This window comes from Callorhinus ursinus, unplaced genomic scaffold (genome assembly GCF_003265705.2).
Source record: "Callorhinus ursinus isolate GAN/ISIS: 27379988/994484 unplaced genomic scaffold, GSC_fseal_2.0 scaffold31, whole genome shotgun sequence".
Taxonomy (NCBI): domain Eukaryota; kingdom Metazoa; phylum Chordata; class Mammalia; order Carnivora; family Otariidae; genus Callorhinus; species Callorhinus ursinus.
Window position 1 is genome coordinate 10,712,256 of NW_027397093.1, and position 24,573 is coordinate 10,736,828.

At 43.6% G+C, this 24,573-nt stretch overlaps 1 protein-coding gene across 7 annotated transcripts in view; it reads right to left on the reverse strand.

Annotated features, from left to right (window-relative positions):
• Positions 1-4,717: 4,717 nt before the first annotated feature.
• Positions 4,718-24,573, reverse strand: part of KAT6B (lysine acetyltransferase 6B) — a 180,477-nt gene continuing 160,621 nt past the window's right edge. For 6 of the 7 annotated variants that reach the window (XM_025850520.2, XM_073878767.1, XM_025850519.2 and 3 more), the window contains exons 14-18: positions 15,541-15,772; positions 15,068-15,227; positions 14,134-14,469; positions 11,742-12,033; positions 4,718-8,642 (exon numbers count right to left, since the gene is read on the reverse strand). In XM_025850520.2, coding sequence (XP_025706305.1) covers positions 6,091-8,642; positions 11,742-12,033; positions 14,134-14,469; positions 15,068-15,227; positions 15,541-15,772 — 3,572 coding nt within the window. In that variant the 3' untranslated portion in view covers positions 4,718-6,090. The remainder of the gene's footprint in view (positions 8,643-11,741; positions 12,034-14,133; positions 14,470-15,067; positions 15,228-15,540; positions 15,773-24,573) is intronic. The other variant, XM_025850521.2, reaches the window with a different exon arrangement.

A 24,573-nucleotide genomic window follows, 5' to 3' on the forward strand; every position in this document is an offset into this window, starting at 1 on the left:
GGGAGAGGGAGAAGCAGGCTCCCCGCGGAGCAGGGAGCCCAGTGCGGGACCCGATCCCAGGACCCTGGGATCACGACCTGAGCCGAAGGCAGACGCTTCACCGACTGAGCCGCCCAGGCGTCCCTGAAAGTCATATTCTTCAAAAATAATTTTAAAATACATTTTTTTTTTTTTTTTTTTTAGCACAGGAAAGCGCCCTGGAGGGCTGTGCTATGGGAGAGTTTGCACAGCTTATCAGCGGGTCCCCTCTCTGGGGCATCCTACTTCCTCATCGTCTCCTGCACCCTCTCTTCCGTGGAACCCCCAGGCTTGGGTCGCCCCCCGTGGATGCTGCTCTTTGCGAAGGGCAGAGAGCAACTCATTTGATAGGGCTGGGTGGGTGTCCTGAGTCCCCGTTCAGAGGCCCCTGCCTTGTGTTCTTCCTCCTCCCTCAGGAGCCAGGTCTCTTCAGAAATCTTAGCCAGAGCCGCCACTACCCAGAAAAGTTCCGTGAACTGTGGACAAGAGCGTGACTTTGCAATTTTGGAAAAAAAGGATGCCGCTGCTGCTTGGAGAAGCTCCTTTCATTTTGATTCTAGTCAAAGCAACACAAGCTTGTTTTCAGTCACACCGGAAAGTATTTGCAAACTAACGGGAGAACAGGGCAGTCAGGTGAGCTCAGGTGTGGAGTCCCCCCGCCCCCAAACCCCGAGAGCTAAGCCAGGCACCACGAGTGTGTGATTTTCATTCTTGAGGAGAAAACAGCAGGAGGCACCAAGCAGGTAGATGGCTTCTGGAACCGGGAACCCTAAACTAGACAAAACCCACAGAGAGATGCCGATGGAGATGCCAGAGGTCAAGGACCAGAGAGGACCAAGGTCAGTTCCTCATAATGACTCAGATTTCAGGGTGAGGGGAGCCGTTCACAGGCTCTTGGGAAAGAGGTACAGACCAGAAGAGGCTTTAGGGACACAGAGGTGCCTACCTCGGCTTTCCTGTCACGGGATCCCAATAACCCACTCAAAACTCATTTCTCTCCTACGTCTCATCTATGCCTCGTCCAGAGAGAAATTAGTATTTCCATCTTAATGAAATATTGTATTTAATACATCATAATGAAAATACTTACATTTAAGTGAATCCATTAGGTAGGAAGGATGGAATGCTGGTGTTCTCTTGCGCTTCTCCACACCTTCCTACATGCTCCCACCTCTTTGTGGGGCTATGAGTCCTACTGAGGACAGCAGAAGCAGGTAACTTTAGGGTTGGAGTACTGGTCTCTTCAAGATGGCTCCCGGGCGCCAGAGGTAGGAGAAAATAGTAACAGAAATTTTTGCAGAAGCATTTCAAGTCTTCAGAGGTAAATTATTTGGTCAACAAGTCTTCATTGAGAACCTACCACATGCCCCAAACTGGGTTAGGAAGTCAAAAGTAAAAACAAACAGCATGCAGTGATCAAGTGCAATGAGGGAAATAGGTACCAAAGTGAAGAACAGTTGGGGACAGGGCAAAGACCTCTCTGAGGAGATGGGGTGAGCTGAGACTTGAAGGATCATACCTTCCAAAGGGGGAGGGATCATTTTAGGCTGAGGAACAGAACAGCACTGGTGAAGGCTCCAGGGTGACAAAGAGGTGTGTTTTTGAGCAACTGCCCCTCAGTGAAGCTGGAGCTCGTGGGTGAGAGGGGCAGTGGCAGGAGAGGATTAAAGAAACTAGATTTTATTTCAAATGCAGGAAAAAACCCACTGAATGGTAATAAGCGGGGGAATGGTATGATCTATGTTTTAAGGAGATCACTCCTGCCTTAGTATGGAGAATGGTTTTCTGGGAGTTAAGAAGGGAGGCAAGAAGACCAGTCAGGAGGCTGTTAGAACTGTGGATAGGAAGAGGAAGGTGGCCTGACTGAGACAACGCCAGGGGACTAGGCCTCAAGATTCGTTTGGAATTATCCCGGAGAATCAACAGAACCTGCTGAGAGGTGAGAGCAAAATAAAGATACTGATTCGGTTTCTTGCCTGAATATGGAGATGGGGTTGATAAGGGCAGAAATGGGAGAGGGCTGGAGATCACCAGTTACACCACGTCTGTTAAGACCTACAAAGGTGTCTTTTGATGTCATTTGATCTTGAATCTAGAGGGAGCTTGGAGGAACGCTCACAACTGGAGATGGAATTCTGGGTCTTATCTGTATACAGGTGGTATTTGAGCTCATTGTAGTACAAGGTGAGATGAGAAAGAGAGGAAGCCGCAGGCCTGAGCGCTTCAACATCCATGTTTAGAGCTGGGCCTGGGTGGCAGAGGAAGATCCAGGAAAGGGGACAGAGAAGGGAGAAGGAAAACCAGGAGTGTGGGATTACGGACGCCTGGGCACAAAGAAATGGAAGGTACTGCTTCATAACATAACAGTACTGGTACTCTTGAGTTTTGACTGTAGACTGCTGGAGACAATGCTTGCTTGTGACAACAAAGTAAACTGTATTTGTATAGCACTAACCAGTTCCTATAGCATTCTGGACTTGTTGGCTAAGCCTTTAATCAGAGAGATGACAACTTATGGCCTTTTCACAAAGTCAAGAGTTGTAGAAGAGCTGCCATTTGAACTGGGTTTGTTTCAGCTCACAAAGTTGAGCTGAGTGAGTTTGGGCAATCACGTTGGCTTCTTGGAGCCCAGTCTCCCCACCTGCACGCTGGGGACAACCACCCCATCTCCTGCACAGGGTGGGCGTGTGCACCCCGTGGAAGGGCTGCTTGTGAAAGTTTGATAACAATATTGAGTCTATTTCTAAAACAGAATGTCAGCAAGGAAGGCCAGTGCCTTCACACCTGGGTGGGCACCGCTTGAGCTATTCAAAATTAACGGTCGACAGCGGACGACCACTAGAGACCCTTACAAAGTAAATGAAAGAACACATTACTGGGCTTAAAAAACATGGTTAATGAAATCTCAACCTAATGGTGACTCCATGTCAGTCCCGACGAATCCAGGTTCCTGTTTTCCAGGATCCTTGGCACATTTAGGTCTGAATGGCTTTCTGTAGTCAGAGTGGGTAAGTGGGGAGGAGCGTGCAGGGTGTTCTGAGGCCACCTCAGATCAGCAGTTTCTCTCCTCCCCAGGAATGTTGGAGATCGGGCCGGCAGTGGGGGTCCTGTACCTGGCTATGCTGCAGTCGCTTGGGAGCCTGTGACACGGAGATCCCAGTACTGTTCTTAGATGCTGGTCTGGCAGGTCTGGGGCAGTGACCAGAACTTGCCCACGAGCTCCTCAGAGGTACTGTGAGGCAGGCATGGGTGCTTAGTCAAGCATTTATTTCTAGGCTTGTAGCTTGCATAGGAAAATGTTTCAACAGTCAGAACTTTCTCTGAACGCCATAAAATATAAACAATGACTTTTTGTGTGGGGGTGACAGAACCCCCGTTTCACCACAAACCAGAGGCGATTAGCAAGCCACTGCGGAAGGGGAAACACAGGGGAATCTCAGTCCCCAAAGAACCTCAACAGAAGAGGAAAGAGACTATATTATGTGAAGGTTTCAAGTTGGGGCCTGTGGAAGCTTCCAGATCAGCTTGTTAGCAGGCCCCCGCTCCAGTTCCCGGGCTCAGGCAGCCTCTTGCTGACGGGTGCACGCACTAGGCTGCTAAGATTCTAGGCAGCAGTTGATTCACACGAGCGGCACACCATCACCTCCTGGTCTGGAGGTGGATTAGTTTGCTTTCGGGCCAGCACAGCACCTGGAAGTTTTCTTCCCTTTGGGACGACAGCCCTTGCAGAAGCCTCTTCTTGTAAGCGCTCCCTCAGCCACTACAGATATCCCCCCACTGACTGCACCTGTAGAAGGAAAGGACCAAAGGGCAAGGTCTTGCCACTAAGCCCAGAAGGCCTTGTAACTGTGACAGAAACATAGGAAGGGTGAGAGCACAAGGCAAAACACCAGCAGGCATTCTCCCTCTGCAGGGGCCTGCGATCCTGGGGTGTATGCACTAGCCTGCCTTCCCCGTTTTATCCTGAGTTTACTTGAAGTTTGTGTCCATGATCTACAAAACGTGTGTGTAGAACCACGATGGAAAAGCAACGCTCTCCCTCAGAGAGGTCTGAAGGAAGTGGCGGGGGCGTTGTAAGCACCCACATTTAGACACCTTGAGAGCTTAGCAGGCCGGTTTCACGTGGGTGCCAGGTCAAGCATTTATTTTTATGCTTGTAGCTTGAATAATAAAATGTTTGAACAGTCAGAACTTTCTCTGAATGCCGTAAAATAATGTTTGTAAACAATGATTTTTTTTTTCTTTTTGGTCTAAGCAACCAATCACTCATTCACAACAGAGCAAAACTTTCACACTTTTTTTTTGAGAAAATGATTTTTCAAATATACAGTCCCAAACTGGGTGCTTTTTGGGTATTAACTTTTATAAAAATGAAGTCTGCTACCACTGTGCTAAGACCCTGAGGGGTGTTTATGCACACTGTACAAATGAGGCAAATGGGTATTTGGGCAGGATACCTTTGCAAATGAAGATCAAAGTCAAAAAGAAAAAAACAAATTCACTTTATTTTAAAGACAATGATTGGCATACAGAAGGTATGCACCAGCATAAAATAAACTTTCATGAAAAGCATTAAAATTCATTATAAATTAATTTATTAAATAGGTATTTGGTATATGTGATGGTTTTATTAGATATTACTCTTATTTATTGCCAACCCCCTCCCCCAAAGTCAAAACAAACCAGAAAATCTCATAACTCCAATTTACACTAAATAATTTATTTTCCCAAAATGTGTATGTGTTCTGAGATGTGACACATGATACAGTTCAGGGGGGTCATTCTCTATCAATCATAATATGACAGGACACAAGAGGCTAAAAATGGCTCATCATAATTTATTTTATGTTAAAATGTACAGCTTTTTTTTTTGTTGGCTTTTTTTTCTTTTTTTTGAAGTGACTGACTAAAAAGAGAACAGATAAATCCAAGAGTGTCGCCGGCTCCTATTTTACACGAGGGTACGCCCCTCCCGCTGGCCCTAGGTCACCCTGTACAAGTACAAAGGCTACAAAAGAAGAATATAAACAGACACAAATAACTGTTCTGCTTTTGTACATGCGGTCGGTAAGCTTAGTTTGAGCTATTCACAAGCTACTTCTCTATTCTTCCTTAAAAAATAACTCCAATATTTTATAAAGATAGAAAAATCTACAGATGGAATGAAAATGTAAAGTTAGAGGCATTTCCATAAAATAGCAACTTTACACCAAATTCACTATTTTTTTTAAATCCTGCCAAGTATTTGGACATATATGAAATGTTTCAAAACCTGACGGATAAACACTGAGATATGCTTCATTCAATAAACAGAAGTCTGCATTTATAAAACAGAAAGCTGCCTTTTTTCCCCAAAGAAATCTGTCACCAAAATGGAAAAGGGTCTCAACTTTACACCAAACATTTAGCAATAAAACCCTTTTTGACTAACCAAATGGGAATAGCTTTTATAGCTCTTTACAGTTTTATAATTAACAAAAATATAGTTTTTTTTTTAACCCCTCAAATTAGGGCACCCTAATCAAGGCAAAAAACTTAAGAAATGGCTTACTGTTAGCACAACACTTGTACAGTACTACAAAATGCACTGTCACTAACAAAGACATTAGCGGCATGCTGAAGGGTCACCTTAAACAAAATATACAATAACTGAAATGCTAAAGGCATTTACATGGAGTGGACAGGGGGGAAAAAAAAAGTTCTAGGTTTAGTATTAAAACAGATAATTTGGTGGGGGCGGGGTTTGATATCCACATCATTTAATGGAAGCAGGCACAACAAGTGGCTGCCTTCGAATTGTAGTCCAGAGAGGCCTTCCTTTGCAGAGAATTTCATATAAAAGTAACAGAAACAAAGATACCAAAAAAGAAAAAGGAAAAAAAGAAAAACAACTTGTATAAGGCTTTCTGCTGCATACAGCTTTTTTTTTTTTTTTAAATAAATGGTGCCAACAAATGTTTTTGCATTCACACCAATTGCTGGTTTTGAAATCGTACTCTTCGAAGGTATTTGTGCAGATTCAATCCAATAGTGATGCCTGGGGGGAGGGGATCTCGTGACTGCCCCTGTTGCCTACCTTCTCATGTAGGACCCGTTGAGAGACTGTTTGGACATGCCCGTGTTCATGTAGCCGTGATGTCCGGGGGCCGTGTACATCATGTTACCGTGGGGCGGGGTCTGCATCGGCTGCTGGGCATATGGCTGGGTTCCCATCATGCCCATCTGCATCTGCATAGGGTATTGGGGTGTTTGATTCATGTAGCCATGATTGCTGTGATAGCCACTGTTCATCATCGGCTGGGACATGCTATACCCATTCATGGCATTGAGTGTATTCATGTTCATGTTCACGGAGTTGACATTGTAGGCTGGGGCTGGCATCAGGTTCACACTCATGTTCATGCCCCTCTGCATCGTTAAAGTCCGTGCGGGACCCTGCATGGCTACAGTCTGGGAGCGCCCATAGATTTGCGACTGATGGGTGGCAGCGGCTGGTGACAGAGATGCCGATTTGGTTCTCATGGAGACGTGGCCCTTGCTGGCAATCTGGGTTTGCAGTCTTTGGCTGTGGGAGATGCCAATATTTGATGCAGCCATGTTCCGTTGCAGAAGAGGCGGTGGCAGATTCATCGGAGGAGGAGTCAGGTTGGGGGGTGGGGTCATGGTAGCTTGTGCTTGGGGTCCCCCAGGGACGGAGTGCGGAGACTGAGAAAGCTGAACAAGCCCTGTGTTACTTAATGGTGTGGACAGAGAGGCACTGTTTGCATAGGAAGTTACAGCAGCGGAATGGCTGTAAGGCAATGAATGATCAATAAGTGTATTAGTTAACTGCTGTAGTTTGGCAAGGCTGAAGGTGGCTGATGGCTGTGGGTAATGCCCAGCCCCAAAATCACTTTGCCCCATTCGTTCATATAAGCCAAGGTTGGCGCTGCCAGTGTCGGGGAGCTCGGCCAGCTGCATCGGCGGGCTGAAGTTGGCAGCCATGCTGCACTGAGCCAGCTGCTGGCCGCTGCTCGGAGGCCGCTCCACCACACAGCCTTGAGGAGACTTGACGCCGCAGGTCGGGGGAGAGCTGATGCTGGTCTGCTGCAGCAGGCTGCAGCTGCCACTGATGTTGGACATCTGCTGGGTGACGGCACAGCTGCTCTGTGTCAGACTGCTAGAGGTGAGGCTGCTATAGGAGCAGCTGTTCTGCGAAGAGCCGTTTCCGCAAATGCTGCCGCCCATAGTAGAATCATAGCTACTCGGGTTTTCGTAGTTCTCGGTTGTGCTCTCAATACTGCCCAGGTCACTAAATCCGCTGTCCACGACTTGCTGTGAGTGGTCAGACACCGATGGGACATCCATCATTGGACTGGTCTCCATGTTCTGCAAAGATGGCACCGAGATGGCACTTTGATCCGGGCTGATTTGGGCATAGCTGTTTTCCAGGGCAGGGACGCTTGGGCTGTTGACAGAACGTACTGACTGGCCAGGATGGGAATGGACGGAGGAAACGGGGCTACTGTGGTCTGACTGCTGGCAATCATCCAGGGCGGTGGCGATCTGTGGACTTTGGTCTGCATGGGTGTAGTTCTGTAGGCTTCTACAGGCCTCTTGAGTCTCGGCGCAATCCTGAAAAGTGTCGTCCTGTTCACTGTTCTCCTGGGTCAAGGACTGGACCGCCTGAACGGTCTCGGAGTCAATTTCCATGGTTGCAGTGTTTCTCTCTTTGAACTCAGCATCCACTTCTTCACTGCTCTTTCGGTCCTGCTTCTGGGCCTGTTCTTCTGGGGATTCCTCATCAGATTCAGGTGCAGCTTCAGTGTCTCCAGCAAGCTCCTTAGGTTCGCTGTTACAAGCAGGTGCAAGGTCAACACCACAGTCCATTAAGACCTCTGAGTTCGAATGACTAGGCCGGACACTAAGGTCTAAAAAAGCCTCCTGGTTTTCTAGTACTTCTTTGAAGGCTTCTCTTGGGCGTTCTTCCTTCTCTGCTTCTGTACACTCCATGTGACTGTCATCTTCATCATCTGCATCGTGACCCTCGTTGTGAGATGGCTCTTCCTCCTCTTCCTCCTCCTCCTCATGCTCATCCAAGGGGACAGGGTCTTCTTTGTCCATGCAGACTGCTGGTTCTTCTTGTTCCTGACTTTTAGCACCACCCAAGTCTTTCTCTACATTTTCTTCCTCCTCCTCCTCCTCCTCCTCCTCCTCTTCATCATCGTCGTCGTCTTCCTCCTCTTCTTCCTCCTCCTCAGGTTTGATTAGATCATTTTCTGGTTTTTCACCCGGCGATTTATTTGGACTTACAGGTGCACATGTTTCATCCCTTCTGTTTTCGTCCCGAGGCAGCAGGGGCTCCGCGGTTTCCTTGACCTCCTCCTCAGTCCTGGCGGGAATGGGGCTGGTCTTGTCCTCCGGAGCCTCCCTCTGGTCTTCCACTGTTACCTGGTCATCAGGTTCCATGGGTGTCTCCGGCGGGGTGTACAAGTTCAGTTTAAATCCGGTCTTCCTCTCTTTGTTTGGCCTCCACTTAGACAGACCACGTTTTGTTCCTTTTGGCCATACTTGTTTGCACTTTAGAGGTTCGGGATTGTCTCTATTGCTGTCTTTCAAGTTATCTGTATCATCATCCATATTGTCTTAGCGAGGAGACAGAAACGGGAGGAAGAAAAAGTCTTAGAAAGCATCACCTTGAACAACTTAATTAATTAATATACACTGCTTTTGATTTCTAGAGTTGATGTTAAAGACACGATCAAAACTAACAGAGAATCATATTGTGCTATAAACCAAGTAAATAACCTAGGTTTGGGAAAATAATGTGTTTCACATAGTCCCTCCCTCCCTCCTCCTCCCCTTCCAACAGAAAGTTGTGCTTTTTATAGAAAGCACATGGATGCAGACAGCTATAATAAACTGCTTTGAGTTTAACAAATAAGACATTCTCTGATGTAAAAGCCCAGAATTCCACAATGTAAAAAAAAAAAAAAAATCAAACATGTACAAATTGGAAACTACAGGGGAAAGGGGGTTAATGGTAGCTCCATCTCCAAAGCACCACTGTGCTGGAGAAATGAACAGACGCCTAACTCACGTATCTATCCTGAGAGTGAACTTCCGTTTGTGGACATTTACTACATTTAAATGATCTCAGATGACACTATTTAACTTTGATCTGAATGTTCTCCCTGGTATAAAAATAAACTGTGCACCTCTGAAACAAATGAAGAAATACCTAAATATCCCCAATAGAAATGCAACTGTAATCTACTATAGGATCATCATTTTTGCACAACACAAACTATAATGTATTTACCATGAAATGATTGAATATTTAAACTCTAGGTATTCTTTTGATCACTAATTCTGTCCACATTGTATTTAGGATCAATTTGTTGCTCAAGTGTAAGGTTTGAACACTGCAGTAAATAAGAAAAAAGCCATAATGTTCATGTTCATTTTAACTTGGCTAATCTTATTTCTACTGTACCGTTTTGCACATATGACTATAAACAGATTTGTAAATATATTTATCTAAATATAAGCAAGCAAATAAAGATAGGAATAAATACAAATATAAAACACCTAAGTCTTCATGAGATCTTTAGAAAGAAAGTTAAAGCTCACACTGATCTCCTGGAGGGTCAAGGTAAAGGAAAAGCTTTACAAAGAAAACCAGCCTTATTACTAACATTACTTTGGAGAACAGACATAAGATCTCACATTCAATGTGGAACAGAGATCCTTTTTGCCAGAATGGAGTGATTTCTAATCCAATCAGTACAGAACAGGCTAAGCAATTAGTTCACTTACGTAATAAAAGGATCACACATAAACTTACCTGCAAGTATTACATTCAAACTGGCTAGCTGAGAACACATGAGTGAAGCAGACTGATTCCTTCAGAAGTACAAAGTACAATACCCAATTAATAGTCACTCCAAGGTGTCCAAATGGTTTTATTTCTAGTCACATGGGCAGATAATAGCCATGCCAATGCCCCTGGATTCCACATGCTACTGGACCTACGAGCTTTTGTAGGAACACCTCTCTAAATCAGAAGATGAGTTTTCTAATAATTACGGAGATCCTGAAAGGAATCAGGTTAATACGGCCACTCAGAATTTTAAAAGCAAAAGGCCCAGAATGGAGACTAAAGGTAGTGATGATTCCTTTACAGGCTCCTGAGAAGAAGTGGAAATAAATCTCAATGTCTACACACAAAAAACGGTATCTTGCCGCAGTTTGTTGTTGCTGTTTGTTTAAAGAAACTAAGGAACAGGGGTGCCTGGGTGACTCAGTCAGTTGGGCACCCGACTCTTGGTTTTGGCTCAGGTCATGATCTCATGGGTCGTGAGACAGAGTCCTGCGTGGGGCTCAGTGGGGAGTCTGCTTGAAAGATTCTTTCCCTCTGCTCCTCCCCACCCCTCAAGTAAATAAATAAATCTTAAAAAAAGAAAAAAGAAACTAAAAAACAAGGCTTGGATTCTTTATACCCAGGATAAGATGTCATTCTCTCAGCAAACTACTGTATAGAGCAATAGTATCCCTGTTAATTATGAAAGTCAGGAAGATGCTTGCTGATGTCCTTAAAATTGTGACTTTTCTTTTTTTTTTTTAAAGATTTCTTTTTTTTAAGATTTTATTTGACAGAGAGAGAGAGATAGCGAGAGCAGGAACACAAGCAGGGGGAGTGGGAGAGGGAGAAGCAGGCTTCCCGCGGAGCAGGGTGCCTGATGTGGGACTCGACCCCAGGACCCTGGGATCATGACCTGAGCCGAAGGCAGACACTTAACAACTGAGCCACCCAGGCGCCCTAAAGATTTTATTTTTTAAGTAATCTCTACACCAAACATGGGACTAGAACTCACAACCAAGAGTCACATGCTCCACCCACTGGGCCAGGCGCCCCAAACTGTGGCTTCTCAAAAGCAAGAGACACCTGTAGTTCCCAAAGAAATGAGATGGCCCGTTTCTAGATTAGCAGGGATACTAGAATAAGTTTTTATATAGAGTCATTTCAGCTACAGAAAGGAGAGACTGTCCACAGATCCTTACGATTCAGCTGGGAACTCAAGAATCCAAGCCAAAAGGCAAGGAATGGTTGCTTTTAAACAGGGCAGCAAAGACAATTCATTGGTGTTAGGTTTTTTTTTTTTTTTTAGAGGATGGGGTGGGGTGTCCCTGCCAACAGCAAATTGTAAAATAATAAAAGGAAGGACAATTTCCTGATTTCCACATTATCCTGTATTATCAAAGCTAATACTGATGGTGTGGCTAAGTTTAAATGATTCTTGATAATAAAGTATCCTAAGACACCACTAATTATAAGCTGCATCATCGATTTCCTAAATTTATTTTTCAGGAAGAAAGAAACTACAGCATTCGATGCTCACATTGACAGGAATAAAAACCCTGACTCTGGAAATATTAAGTGTGAAAAAAAGTACCTATGAGAATCAAGGAGATGCAGTGTGTTTCTTATTGAGAGACTTCAGAATTTTTGAGGATTAGCCAATTTCTGGAAAGTAAGATGAACCCACCTAGAGGAATGTTCTGGCCTTAGAAGTTGTTTAAAATAAAATCCAATTCCAGGAAGAAGGGATAGAACCTTTTACGAATGAGAGAGGACAGATGAGCACTTACTCCTGGTGGGCCGACACAACCCCCGAGCTGCCTCTGGGCGGTCATGCACGAGACATGCACAAGGATGAGATTTTTATCATCCCTCCACTTACTTCTACAAGGGTCAGCATTCTTAAAACAGTGATTGTCTTTTTCTTCGTCTTCCTCTGTTTGTCTTTTCTTCCCAGGCTGATGTTGGAAGGCTTTTCTTAGGACTGGCTTCCCGCCGTCTTCCTCTACTTCAATCTCACAGGTAGGCTCCAGGTGCGGCATCGGCCTCTCTTCGTCTGAGTTGTCAAAGGGCTCGTTCAGGACTTCCGTCGTCTCAGAAATGGTCTCAGTTGTTACGCTGCTGTTGATCCTCCTGCGTTTACGACCCCTTTTCTTCTTTAGCACAAAAGGCCTCTGAAATTAATTCCAAACATAATACATAAGCGCTCATGAGAAATTAAATGGTTGAGTCGATAGGCAGCAACCATGTACCGAAGGCCTGTCTGAGAATCTTACACACAGAGACTTCTGTAATGCCTTTGTACTTCACCTTCCATCTGATGTTTAACACCCCTCTTGGGCTCTAACTACACAGGCAAGTGTTTTCCAAATAAAGCAATTGTTTACTCAAGAAGATGCTCTGAGAGGGAACATCGCCTCAGCTTAACTGTAGATTTTAAAAGCCAAGGTTTGCTTTTCTAGCACACATTTTCCAGTGGTACTTGCAGACTTCAAATATCCTGTACATCATCGCTCTTCAGTCATCAGAGACACAGATGTTTCCATAAATGTTGCAATAATCGACTCGCCACTGGGTCACTCATTTAATACTTGGTAACTGTTCACGGAGCACCTGCTATATGCAAGGTGCTGTAGGAGATTTGATGGTGTTCCCCATTTCACAGGGCTTCAGAACGATGAAAAGGGTAAGAGGACGGGGTACTAGAAGACAGAATTACTCTACTGTTTAAAATGTTAAGAGAGTCATGTATTGATGACTGCACAGATGTCAGCAACTGATTAATTCTATAAAATATTATAGAAGGCCTCTAAAGAATAAAGGACATGTGAAATCTGTCTTAAATATTTATATGATAGGAATTTTTTTTCTCACTGCACCACAGGCTGGCACAGATGACTCACCATAATAGCAATTATAAAACACTTTTGCCCAAGCAGAAGAGTATTTAGTGAAACCAAGTTAAAATACAGGAATAACACATTTGCTGCTAAAATGTAATCTGTCAATAATGGGTCTGAAAAATTATTCAAAATACATTGCAAAGAAGGTTCAATATACTTGGTTAAAACTCAAACTCTAAAGTGTATCCAAGAATTACTGTTGGCTCACATTAACTCTCTCAACGTTCACATATAAACCTGATAATCATATTCTGTAATTTGACATTTATGGTTATTGATACCCCCCAGTCAGCCTGCCCTCCCTAATCCACTAGAATTTACCCAAACATGAGTATAGCCAATATAAAGACCTGGTTTTCTCCAGATTGAATCCATTTATATGATGGGAATCCATCTCATGCCTTGGATAATTCTGGTTTTTGATGTTTTTAAAACAAATTTCTTTTGTAATATACACGTAATACCTGAATACATTTTCCTTGTAAGAAATCAAAAGATTACTCCCAAGCCTGAAGTTTAATTTATGGGATGTTCTTTTCTACCCCCTCACCATAGCTGCCCTTCCACCAACAACAGACTACCAAGCTGGGAGTTAGAACAGCAGGTTCTTGGACAGGCAGTGCGCAGTATGACTTTAGGGCAGAGCCTCAACTTGCGTTATTTCTACAAGTCTTGGCTATACTGACAATAGCTGGTCCCTCACTATGTCACAGATACTGAAGACAAAGATATCAGATCTGGGTTGAATAAAATTACCCAGGGACAAAATCAATTTTTTACTTTCTGCACAAGGTGTATCTGGAGAGACCACCAGGCTATGAGAAATTTCAGCAGTGTGACTTGGCTGCAAATGCAAAGTATCAGCATCAACATGGAGAGCCTGAAATACCTTCACAATTCTATGCCAGGAACAAGAAAAAGAGACGGTTACCAGGAGAGCTGGGCTTGGGGAGTGCGGGTACTCATCTGGTTCTGGCTCCATCTCTAAGGAGTTGTGTGACCTTGGACAAGTCTCCTAGCCTCCTAAGGCCTTGGCGTTTTCATCAAAATGCACTGAACGGTGGTGTGAGTGCTCTCCAGGGCCCTCTTCTGCTCCCATAGCCTGACTTACTCTGGTCCCACAAACCAGCAGGTGGCAGTAACTACTAGACGAGGAAGCCCGCCTGCCCCTGTTTTCCGGTCCCAGCACTAACCTCAAAAAGTAAACACAATCATGACTGTAAGATAAACGATTATGATATATGATCAGCAGGACTGAATACAAATAAACTACATCTAAAGAACAGAGAGTGAAACAAATACTAATAGATTGTTTGCAATGACAAGATTTGATTGAAACAACTCAGACTGCAAATCTAAACAGACACATACCTTTCTCTTTATGGCAACTGATTGTGGTTTAGTCAATCTTGGAGGAGAACTCTGAATATTTTCTTCTTCCTCCTCCTCCTCCTCCTCTTCATCCTCCTCTTCCTCCTCCTCCTCCTCCTCTTCCTCCTCCTCCTCCTCCTCCTCCTCTTCACTGCTATCTTTAGACAGCTCCATCAGCTGCCCTCGCTCCCCTGCCACTGGCCGGCTCTCCGGGGAATGCAAATATTTATTTTTCGATTGTACTTTTGCAGGTGATTGCCTACTGTTCGCTCTAGAGGACAGGATTTCTTGCTCCTCCTTTTCCCAGCAGCTAGCTTGTTCCATTAGCCGCTCAGCCTGAAGGGGGGGGGGGGGTAAAAATGGTGGGCCAGTGAAAGGGCAGTTAAGCCAGAGCCTCTAAGGATCAAAGGCAAGGACCTCTTAAGTCGTTTCTGATCAGAACAGTCAGCCAGCCAAGCAACATTCCAGCTGCATCATCTCAGGACTCTCTTGCATCAGTTAGGATAACAAATCAAAGAAGATTGGGTTTCATGGGATATTTAGCAGTATTAATGATGCAGCGAATTGATTTGAGTCCTTTATCACTACATTACATGCTCACTGGCATGGAGCACTTTAAGCAAGTTCATAAACACAAAGAATCGATTGACACTGCAGCCTTGGAGCTCAGCACCAAATGTGATCTGATTACATGCTGTCAGTAGTGAAAAATGCTGCTTTGTGATCAATGATAAATGTTTCATTTTTCATACTCAATTCAGTAAAATTATCATGTCTTACCATGCAACCTCAGTTAGGATAAATTAGTGCCATATCATTTCACAAGCTCTCTCTACATAACCAAGCCTTTGACAACGATGGTAATGACTTTCTTAGCTTAAGAATGCTGCAAGATTGAAGTCCCACAACTTAGGCAGATGAAGCCAATCATTACCTCTTTCTCAGCTTCTCGCTCTTCTTCAGAAACTGCAGCATTAGAAATTAAAATTGGGGTCCACCTTAGACTTTCTGGATCAAGTTCATTGGTCCGGGAACAGGTTTTCAGCTTTTCCATGTGGCCCAATATCAACTTTTCCCTTCTAATGATGACAAATCTGTAATGTGATGTGGCAGAACAAAGTGCAATCAAAAGCTGAAATTTCATTTCGCCTTCACACATTGACAAATGCTAGCACTATAACGCGGGGTACGACTGATGAGAAAGCCCATCGATGAAAAGGTATAGCAAATTGAAATCTGACCAGCAAAAAAGTATCATTTCCTGTTTTCTATTTAGGAGAAAGGTTTTGATAATACCTTTTATCAACCTCTTACCTTAAACTGGAATGTATCCCCCTAACACCAGGCACCCTTTCTAGTTTAAGATGCTTGGGAGGCAGCCAGTGACGCGCACGCATTGGTACTCACCTGCCATCCCGTTTGTCAATCATATGGAGGTGCTGCAGGGTGGTGGCGATGTCATGTGGGCACATGCCCGTAGCTCTGCTGATGGCCTTGATGCTGATGTGCTTCTCTTGGTGGTGGTAGAGATATTCTAAGATGACGCTCTTCCAGTAGGCCAGGTAGGAGAGACGGCCCAGATCAGAGAGTGGCTTTTCAGGAGACCCTGCTTGGCCTTCTCTTCTAGAAAGCAAATAGCCTAGGGCAGAAAAAGCCAAAGTCGACCTCACTGTGGTGTTTTCAGACATTGGAACGGGGGCCACTTGGAAATAACGTTAAGTAGCAATAAGGTAAAAAGAGCACATCAGACTTTATTATGTATGCAGTCTCTTTCCCAGTTACAGTGATTTGATGTCCATGAAGTTTATGCTTCTGAACCTTTGATGGTAGCACTGTAAGTCAATTCACATAGCTAGCGGCAGCATTCCAAATACACATCATGGCATATTTCACAAAGCTAAGGTTGAGGACGTTACTTCTGGTAAATTTCAACATCCAAGTTTCTCACCAGCTTTAGATTCTTTCAAAAAACGAAATGTCAGGCACTTACTCAGAAATCCTGTCGAGGGACCACCCCAAACATTAATGGGCAAGTTGTTTTCCACAGGAAGGACCTAATGACCCTTTGACAGCTGGGTCTTAATAAAAGAGAAGGGTCTCTGTTGACTCAGATTCTATATTGCTTGTTACATTTAACTAGTCGGCTGATCTGAAGCTTTGTTTTAGGACTAATAAAAGAATGTCTTTTATGTCAACTGCTGCAACTCACATCAGCTCCCCTAGCTCTATTTTCACCTCTTTCATGTAAATTAATTTATAATCCAACCCCAGAACGTTGGTTCTACAAATAAAACAACCTCCTTAAAACAAACTGTTTCTTCGTGTATATTCAGAAAATCCCTGAGCATGGTAAGCTTTTGAATGTGCATCCTACAGCATTACGGTGAAGGTTCCTTGGCAAAAGGACTTTAAAATGATTTAAAACTTTAAATCCACTTGAAGGTAATTAATGAAGACTGGCGGCTGTCTTGGTAATTAAGAGCCACTTATGGAGTAAAGAAATGCTACAAACTAATAATGTCTACCTTGCTCTAATTATCGATTTCAATAGCCTCACCTTCATGAACTTCCTAAATTTAAACAAACATCAACCACATACAGTAGGTGGCAGCAATTACAAAATCATGCTGCTCTGTAAACCACCCAAATCTTCGGCATTTTTCTTCTTTATCTACATTTCCAAAATGGCTGCATTCTCAAGAATTTTCTCAATTTTGGATTTTTTCTTAGAAGGAGAAATCATGCTTCTGATGCATTTTCCTGCCTCAAAATTACTGCAGATAATGCAGAAATAGAGAAAAAGAAATCCAACCTGACCCTAGAGGGGTGTAACCACAGCATTTTGCATTTTGACAGTTTTAATCTGAATGTCATTATAAAGAATAAGCACATATTTAACTTTAGGCTTTCCTGAAGTCTTTTGACTTATTTGTCTAACTCATGTTCAAGTGTAACCTAGTTGATTGAATGTGAACAAGCACCACAAAAATTTTACAGTCAAACCGCTGTCGACACGTCATTCAGCTGCATACTGAGGCTCTCAAGAGCAGTGTGTCAGGAATGCTAACACTGATGACCACGGTGCTCAATCCAGCCCAGATCATGCCCTGTCAGTTTGGAGAAGAGCTCTCTGTCACTCAAGTACAAAGGGTGCCCAGACCTCACGACACAGATAATTGGCACGTCTGTCACCTGCCTCCTAAGTGCTTGGCACATGCTGAGAAATTTACTCAGTTGGCTAGAGGACCCAGCTCTGTCCCTGTGTCGGGGGGGAGAGGACCACAGTATCCAGGCTATGAAACTATGCCCCTTGTGACCACAATTAAAAGTCCCCTGCAGTGACTGTGAAATTCCCTACTCCCTCACTGGTTCTCATCTGAACCCCACAGTTAGGGACAGAAAGCCCCACCCCCGCAGCCCAGCAGAAAGATTTCTATACAACCACGGTCAGAAGGCGGCAGGTGCCCTTCCTACCTTCTGTTCTCCGCTACTAGGAACAACCTTATCCAGGAAGCACATGGATTTCTTTGTTCTGTCTTCTCCTCCCTCAATCCCTTCCCCAGGCTCAGCCAGAATCCCCCCAAAACATACTTTACACTACATAGCTATTCATATTTTCACACCCTGGGGTAGTACAAACACACCTTTATTGGGGCCTCAGCCTAAACTGGTCAGGCCACTGAAGCTCTCAGGCAGCCTAGGGTCTGTGGAGAGCATTTAAGCATAAACTTCTCAGCACCTGCAATTCCCACCACGGTTAAGTGGCGGTCTGCTGGGACAACCCCTTGGACACAGTGTGCAGTGTGTGACTGACACTGCCACAGGAGACTCCTGGAGCCCGGGGTGGGCTGGGGAGGCGGCAGCAGGGCACCAAGCTCCACTGAGCATGCATACACTGAGCCCGTTGGGCCCACTGGACTTTCCAGCAAGCACCTCCACACCACACCAGTGAAGGCTACAAAGCAGGAAGGCTACCAACATCTGCCAGCAAGTGATACCCTCCTGGGTGCTGGGGAGAAAAAAACTACAAACCAAAACTCCAACCAGAAAACATCAAACAGGTTTCCGGGGATGCTGTGTGCCAAAATTTCAGACCACACAGTGCCACTGTCTGAAGGCATCGCTGCATTGCCTGAAGTTAGTTTTTCCTTCTCTGACTCATGAGACCCTCAGGGAGCTTATCCCAATGGAAGGAACTTGCACTTAAGCTGAAAGCCATTTAAAAGTCCACAGTCTTCTCCTGAAGGGGACATTTTAAAATTAAATGGAATCCATTTCCACAATCAAAACGACCAAAGGTTAATTTCTTTGATTCCTTACTACTTAAGTGAAATCACTTGTAATATATTAAAACGTATAGTTTAGAAGACAAAGTTATGGTGTATTCTACCCCACTGGTGCACTAGGCAGGAGGCATGTTCCCTCAAAAAAGCTAGAGCTGGTAGCACTTCACTGCTCTGCTCTGACCTTTGTTTTATTTTTAAAAAAAGATTTTATTTATTTATTTTAGAGAGGGAAAGACAGACAGTGAATGAGAGGGACAGGGAGAGAGAACCTGAAGCAGACTCTGCACTGAGCACAGAGCCCGACGTGGGGCTCGATCCCACAACCTCAAGATCATGACCTGAGCCGAAACCAAGAGTCGGATGCTTAACCGACTGAGACACCCAGGCGCCCCTACCTCTGTCCTTTGTTAACATGGAATGATTTAAATAATGAATTTCTTGCCATCTTTTGTTTCCTTCTCCTTTTTCTAGGCTCCTCAAATCATAATTACTATATAGCCAATTGACAGAATAATTTTTGGTAAGAACATTTAGGTTATTGAGTAATTACAGCAATGCGGTGGTTTAATGTTACAGCTCTTATATTTAACTTACCAAAAAGATTCCAAGTAACTGATCTAAGATGCAGGGAAATAAAAAGCACTTAACTTGGAAGCCCGTGTATTATCCTGAAGATCTGAAACAAGTACAATACACCACTGGTGAACAGATTCCCACAGTGCTTGAACACCTTTCCTGAACTGAGGATACTTTCAATCAGAAAACCTGAACTATCCCTGGGGGAACCTGGCTGTTCAGGCTAAAAACAAAGTGGTGTTTGGAGGACAAATCCCAGTAGCTGCAGTATAATTAATTGCTGGTGAAATTATTCCCTTTAAATTGTCTGTGAGCCAGAGGTGCTGGTGAACAGCACTTATTCTGTGATCAGGAGACTTGTAATTGGAAATTGATTGGCCTGTAAGCCCCTCACCCACATCAACTATCTTCATACTATTGAAAGCTGGCTTTCTCTTTTGCTTTACTGGAACGACTTATCCAAAGGAAGATGAGGTCTGAGTCTCAGTGTATGGACCACACACTTAATTTAAAAGATTACCAAAGTGTTTGCTTAAGGGGAAAGTTAAGAATAATGTGATGTCTGTGAAAAGTAGCATTTCTAAACTGTACTGACTGCATAGGACCCAAATTTACCTCACTTCGTAAAGGCTGACCTACTTGTAGTAAGAGAATCAATTCTCATGTTAACTAGCCCTGATGCCCCGTGTTTGAAATGGTTAACTCCATTCTAGGGAGAGGAAAAAAAGTGGTAGAAACAGATCTATTAGGATAAGGAGGGAACTATCTAGACAAGGTCAAGATTTGTTTTTACAAACCTAAATTCCCAAATTAATTGAGCTCTCAGTGTATTAAGTGCAAGGTTAACCCTTGTTTAATATGAAACATTCCTTCCTTTTAAACTAGTAATATTTCAAAATTGTAGACTGGACCAGAAGTGGAATAATGTTAATGGATAAGGATTTCCCCCCACAAAGGCAGCCACCCCTCATTTTGCACACCTTCATCTTCTACCATATGGAACCAAACCATACAAACCTCCTCAAATACAAAGTGTGAACTTTGGCAAGCTACTCCCAATTCCCATCTGTCTGGATTATGTGAGTCTGGGGTTACTAGCCGCTTTTAGGGGAAGATAATCTTCAAGGATTACACACCCTTCATCAGACACCTGTTTAGCTCAGCAAACCTTGCTGAAAGGTTCGTATCACTAGACAGCACTGGGTTTGCAAGCCTGGGAACTGACACCAGGCCAGGGATTTATGGCAGCTCTTGAGCAGAGGAAATCCGATGGCTCTAACCACGTATCTCGTGACTAGGGACGGAAATTCACTCGTCTGTGCTCATCTGTTACTGGTTTCTGGGGTTAAGCAGCTCTGTGAACAAGTGGATGAATGGCGTGTTATCAGTTTAAATAGTGATAAATGAACCTGACAGGCTATTTATGTCTCCTTGCTGAAATCTTGTGGTGATTTTGCTATTAGTAAGGAAGGAAGCTGAACCTTAGTCTTCCTACTGTTTTCAGAGAACCGTAGTGTTCCAAATGACCCGTGACCTGCCAGATTTCTTACTACTTTCCATTTATTAAAAGATATAGATGCATCCCTAGCGAAAATGGAAATTTTGAATTTTTGAATTATTTTATACTTTAAGAGACTGGTTTTGAAAATGTGAATGTGACATCTCTCCCGTAATTCTATGGGCATGAAATAATTATAAAACAATTCGAATAAATACTGCTTGACTTTTCTACAGACTTCTCTACTTCCTATCGACCAGTGGTTTTCAAAGACTGGCCTCCCAGACTGGCAGTATCAGCATCACCTGGTAACTTGTTAGAACTGCAAATTCTCTCAGACCTACGAACCAGAAACACTGGGGGCAGGACCCAGCACTTCTGCTTTACAAGGTCCTCCGGGTGATTCTGATGCACACAAATTTGAGGACAGCTGCTGTAAACTCTGCTATGGAGCTGCTGCTTTTGATGAGGATGTGAAAACCACCTTTTGTAGGAGGAGAACCACTGGGTAGACAGTGGGACTAGAGAATCTCGATGGGCAAGGACACCTCACCCAGCAACTCGGTGGTAGAGAACTAGGGACAGGAATATCCAAAGCCCCACCAGGCAGAAATTTAGCAAGAGGTCACTGATCTGCTAAATGCCTTTGTCCATAAATTTTATGTCTGTACTTCTCAACCTTCATTGTGCACCTGGGCTCTGAATCAGTCGGCAGGTCGGGGGTGGGGCCTGAGATTCAGCGTTTCTAACAAGTTCCTATGCTATGGAACTTGGGCCACACTTGAAATGCAAGGTTTATATATTAAATCAGTGGTTCTCAAGGTTTTTGGTCTCGAGACCTCTTTACATTTAAAAAATTATTTAAGAGCTTCTGTTCCTAAGAGTTATACCTATTAATTTTATAGAGAAATTTGACAAGTATTTATTAATTCATTAAGAACCAATAAATCCATTATGTGGTAACTTTTTTTATGAAAAAAATTGTATTTTCCAAAATACAAAAAAAAAATAGCGAGGACAGTGGCAGTTTTGCATTTTTGCAAATCTCTTCACTGTTCGGCTTGAGAGAAAAGCTAGATTCTCATATCCGCTTTGGTATATAATCTGCTGTGATATCACAGGTCATGAAATTACTTGAAAACTCCAAGGTACACTCATAAGAGTGAAAAGGACAAGTAGCATCTCAGCATTACTTTGAAAATAGTTATGACCTTGCAGACTCCCTAAAAGGGCCTTAGGGATCCCGCGGAGTCCCTGGATCATACTTTTGAGACCACCTGCATTAAATAAAAAATGACAAGAATTTTTAAAAGTTGGGCAACAAGGTCACAGGTATTTTAAAACAATATGGCATTTATTTAATACAGTATGACAGATCATACAAGGGACTACAGGTTGCGGAAGAGCAAAGGTGCTAAAACCAGACCACCTGGAATGCAATCCAGGGTCCACTATGTACCAAAACCATGTGACGTTGGCTGAGCAAATTATTTAACCTCTCTGTGCTTCAGGTCCCTCATCCATAAAACTTGGGAGAATAATCATACCTATCTCTTAGGGATGTCATAAGAATTAAATGAATAATACAAAGCATGCAGAACCGTGCTTGGCATGTTACCGAAACACTACATGTTAGCTACTATCATTATTCAACATACGAATGAATGAAACCTCAAGGGGATCGTTTGGGTGACTAGATATACTGAATGTAGGGCAAAGAAGGAAAACATGGAAGAAAATGTGGAAAATGTGGACAGAAGGAAGAAGACAGACTGCTCTATAGAATCAGATTGAGAAGAGCTACCTCTCTTTTCCTACTTTTGCCTTAGGCACCTGAAAATCATTCCATTTACTCCAATGCCTCAGACAAAAGTTCTCCTCTCCCTACCCCCCCAAGCTAACCACCCAAATATAAATTTAATTAAAGAAAGAAGCCATGAAAAAACCCCCAACATATTCTGCCTCAGGAATGATCTGAATTGGCGACTGCAGTACACAGCAAGCACAGTTCTGAGCTCCCCAAATTCCCTTTGGTCCTTAAGTCCTTAACTTCAAGGACTATCCTCAGAAAAACAGCAAGGACTTCAAACCACAATAACAATGATTGCTTGAGGGCGTCAGAGGAACCCAGAGACAGTCCCAGGACAGATGAAACAAAGACCCAAATGTTCTAGAAGACCCAAGTCTATCCCTGGGAAAATGGTCTGAGCCAGTGAAACCCAGAGAAAGGAGACAGCAGGTCTTTGGGGGAAGGCTGGCTGCTCTGGGTCATGTACCAGACTGACTCTATCTAAGCCCCCTTCTCACAAGCTCCTCAGCATACTGCTCAGAATGCTGAACTCTGGCTCAGTTATGCAGAGGCAACACTGGTCTTTCTTACTGAACCCGGCACCCGCCTCCTTCCTGGCCAGGTCCACTCGGGAGAGGAATGATGCTCCTTCAACAGCCTTCAGTGGAAGAGGGTGTGGTAGGGGCATGACCCCAGTGCTGCTGTGTGTTTGCGAAAAAACCTACAGACCATGCTGGAACTTACCAGAAGAGCTCCACGATTCTGTAACTGGGTGTGAAGGAGGTGGTCATTCTGTGTGTCAGTCACCCGCGGAACATATGAACTCACCTATTATATGAACTCACAAATAGGGCAGCAGGCAGCAGGAAAGGGGATGCGCCTCCCTCTGAGGAGGGTGAACACCTGTGAACGAGCTCCTGAGTTGGGGATGACCAGGACCAGAGACAGACCTCTGGTGAGATAGTCACAGGCCAAAAATCAGTCAATAACTGATAATCTACTTCACTGAGAATGTCTCTAGTTCTCCTTTCTTTATCCTCTAGTCTAGCTCAATGCTTCTCAACCCTGGCTGTACACTGGATTCATTCAGGGGCTTTTAAAAACTACACACGTCTGTACCCTACCCAACCTCAACTCATGCTTATCTTGGGCCAAACTGGTCATAGATGAATTACAGGTTATATTAAGCAAAGGGTCCTGAGGATGAGTCCATGGCCAGAATGTTAAACAAGGGTGCAACACTGGTCCCACAGCTCCAGGACCACCACCCCGAAGGGCTGTGGTAGTAGCAGACGTGCCCGATGAAGGATCCAAGTAGAAGGGGAATCCTGGGGGGAAAGGCAGCATCTAAGAGTTGAGGCTAAAGGGAGGAGATGGTCACTCGGCAAAGAGAGCTCTGTGACAGACTTCACAAGAGTTTTCTTTCTTTAGACGCCTAACTGAGGAATATTTGTTTATGTATGGCATGTCACCACACCAGCAAGGTTCTGGTCTTTTATGTAAAGCATAATTTTTCTTTCTAAGAAGATGATCATATATGAAATAGATTCAGCCTCTCAATTTCTTCGTTATGAAAATGAGGCACCTCTGACAAAGGTTAAAATGGTCATGGAGCAAGAGATCTGTCACTCTCACTTACTCCCAAACGAAATCATCTGGGGAAGGATTTTCAAAAATATCTTTCCTTAAATATAACCGGGAAGTAACCACATTCTTCATGAAGCCCAATGCTTATTACAAATCTAACTTGAAGCTCTGATCCATCAGCCAGAGGCACCTCTATTAGGTAATGATAAAGCACTAGGACCATGGCCTTTGAGGTGAGAGAAATTAGACATGTCAAAATAATGCCTTCGTCTTTGACCTTTTTTGATTGTCCACAGTTCAAATCACTTTTAAATCCTGGCAAGTTTTAGGAAAAACAAATTTTCAAACACAAAACATTTTTAAGATGAAGTAATTGGCATTTTAAAGTTCTTTCCTCTCTTATAAATAGGCAAAAGTCCACATTGGAGATTCAATCTGAAAAACTATTTCAGAAACAAATTTATAATTCTTCCAAGTTAAAACCTAGATAAAAATGTTCACACCTAAGTAACAAAATCCTGGTAACAGGAATTTACCATTGAGAAGCTGTAAGATTTTTAAACATTGCATAAACACATACGCACTTCAAATAAAGCATCTGCTCCAAGCAAAGAACTGCATATACTTTTAATGCCACCTCTAAGACCATTCTCCGGTTGCTAGAACATTACAGTTGAACTTTTCCTTAAATAAACTAATCAAAG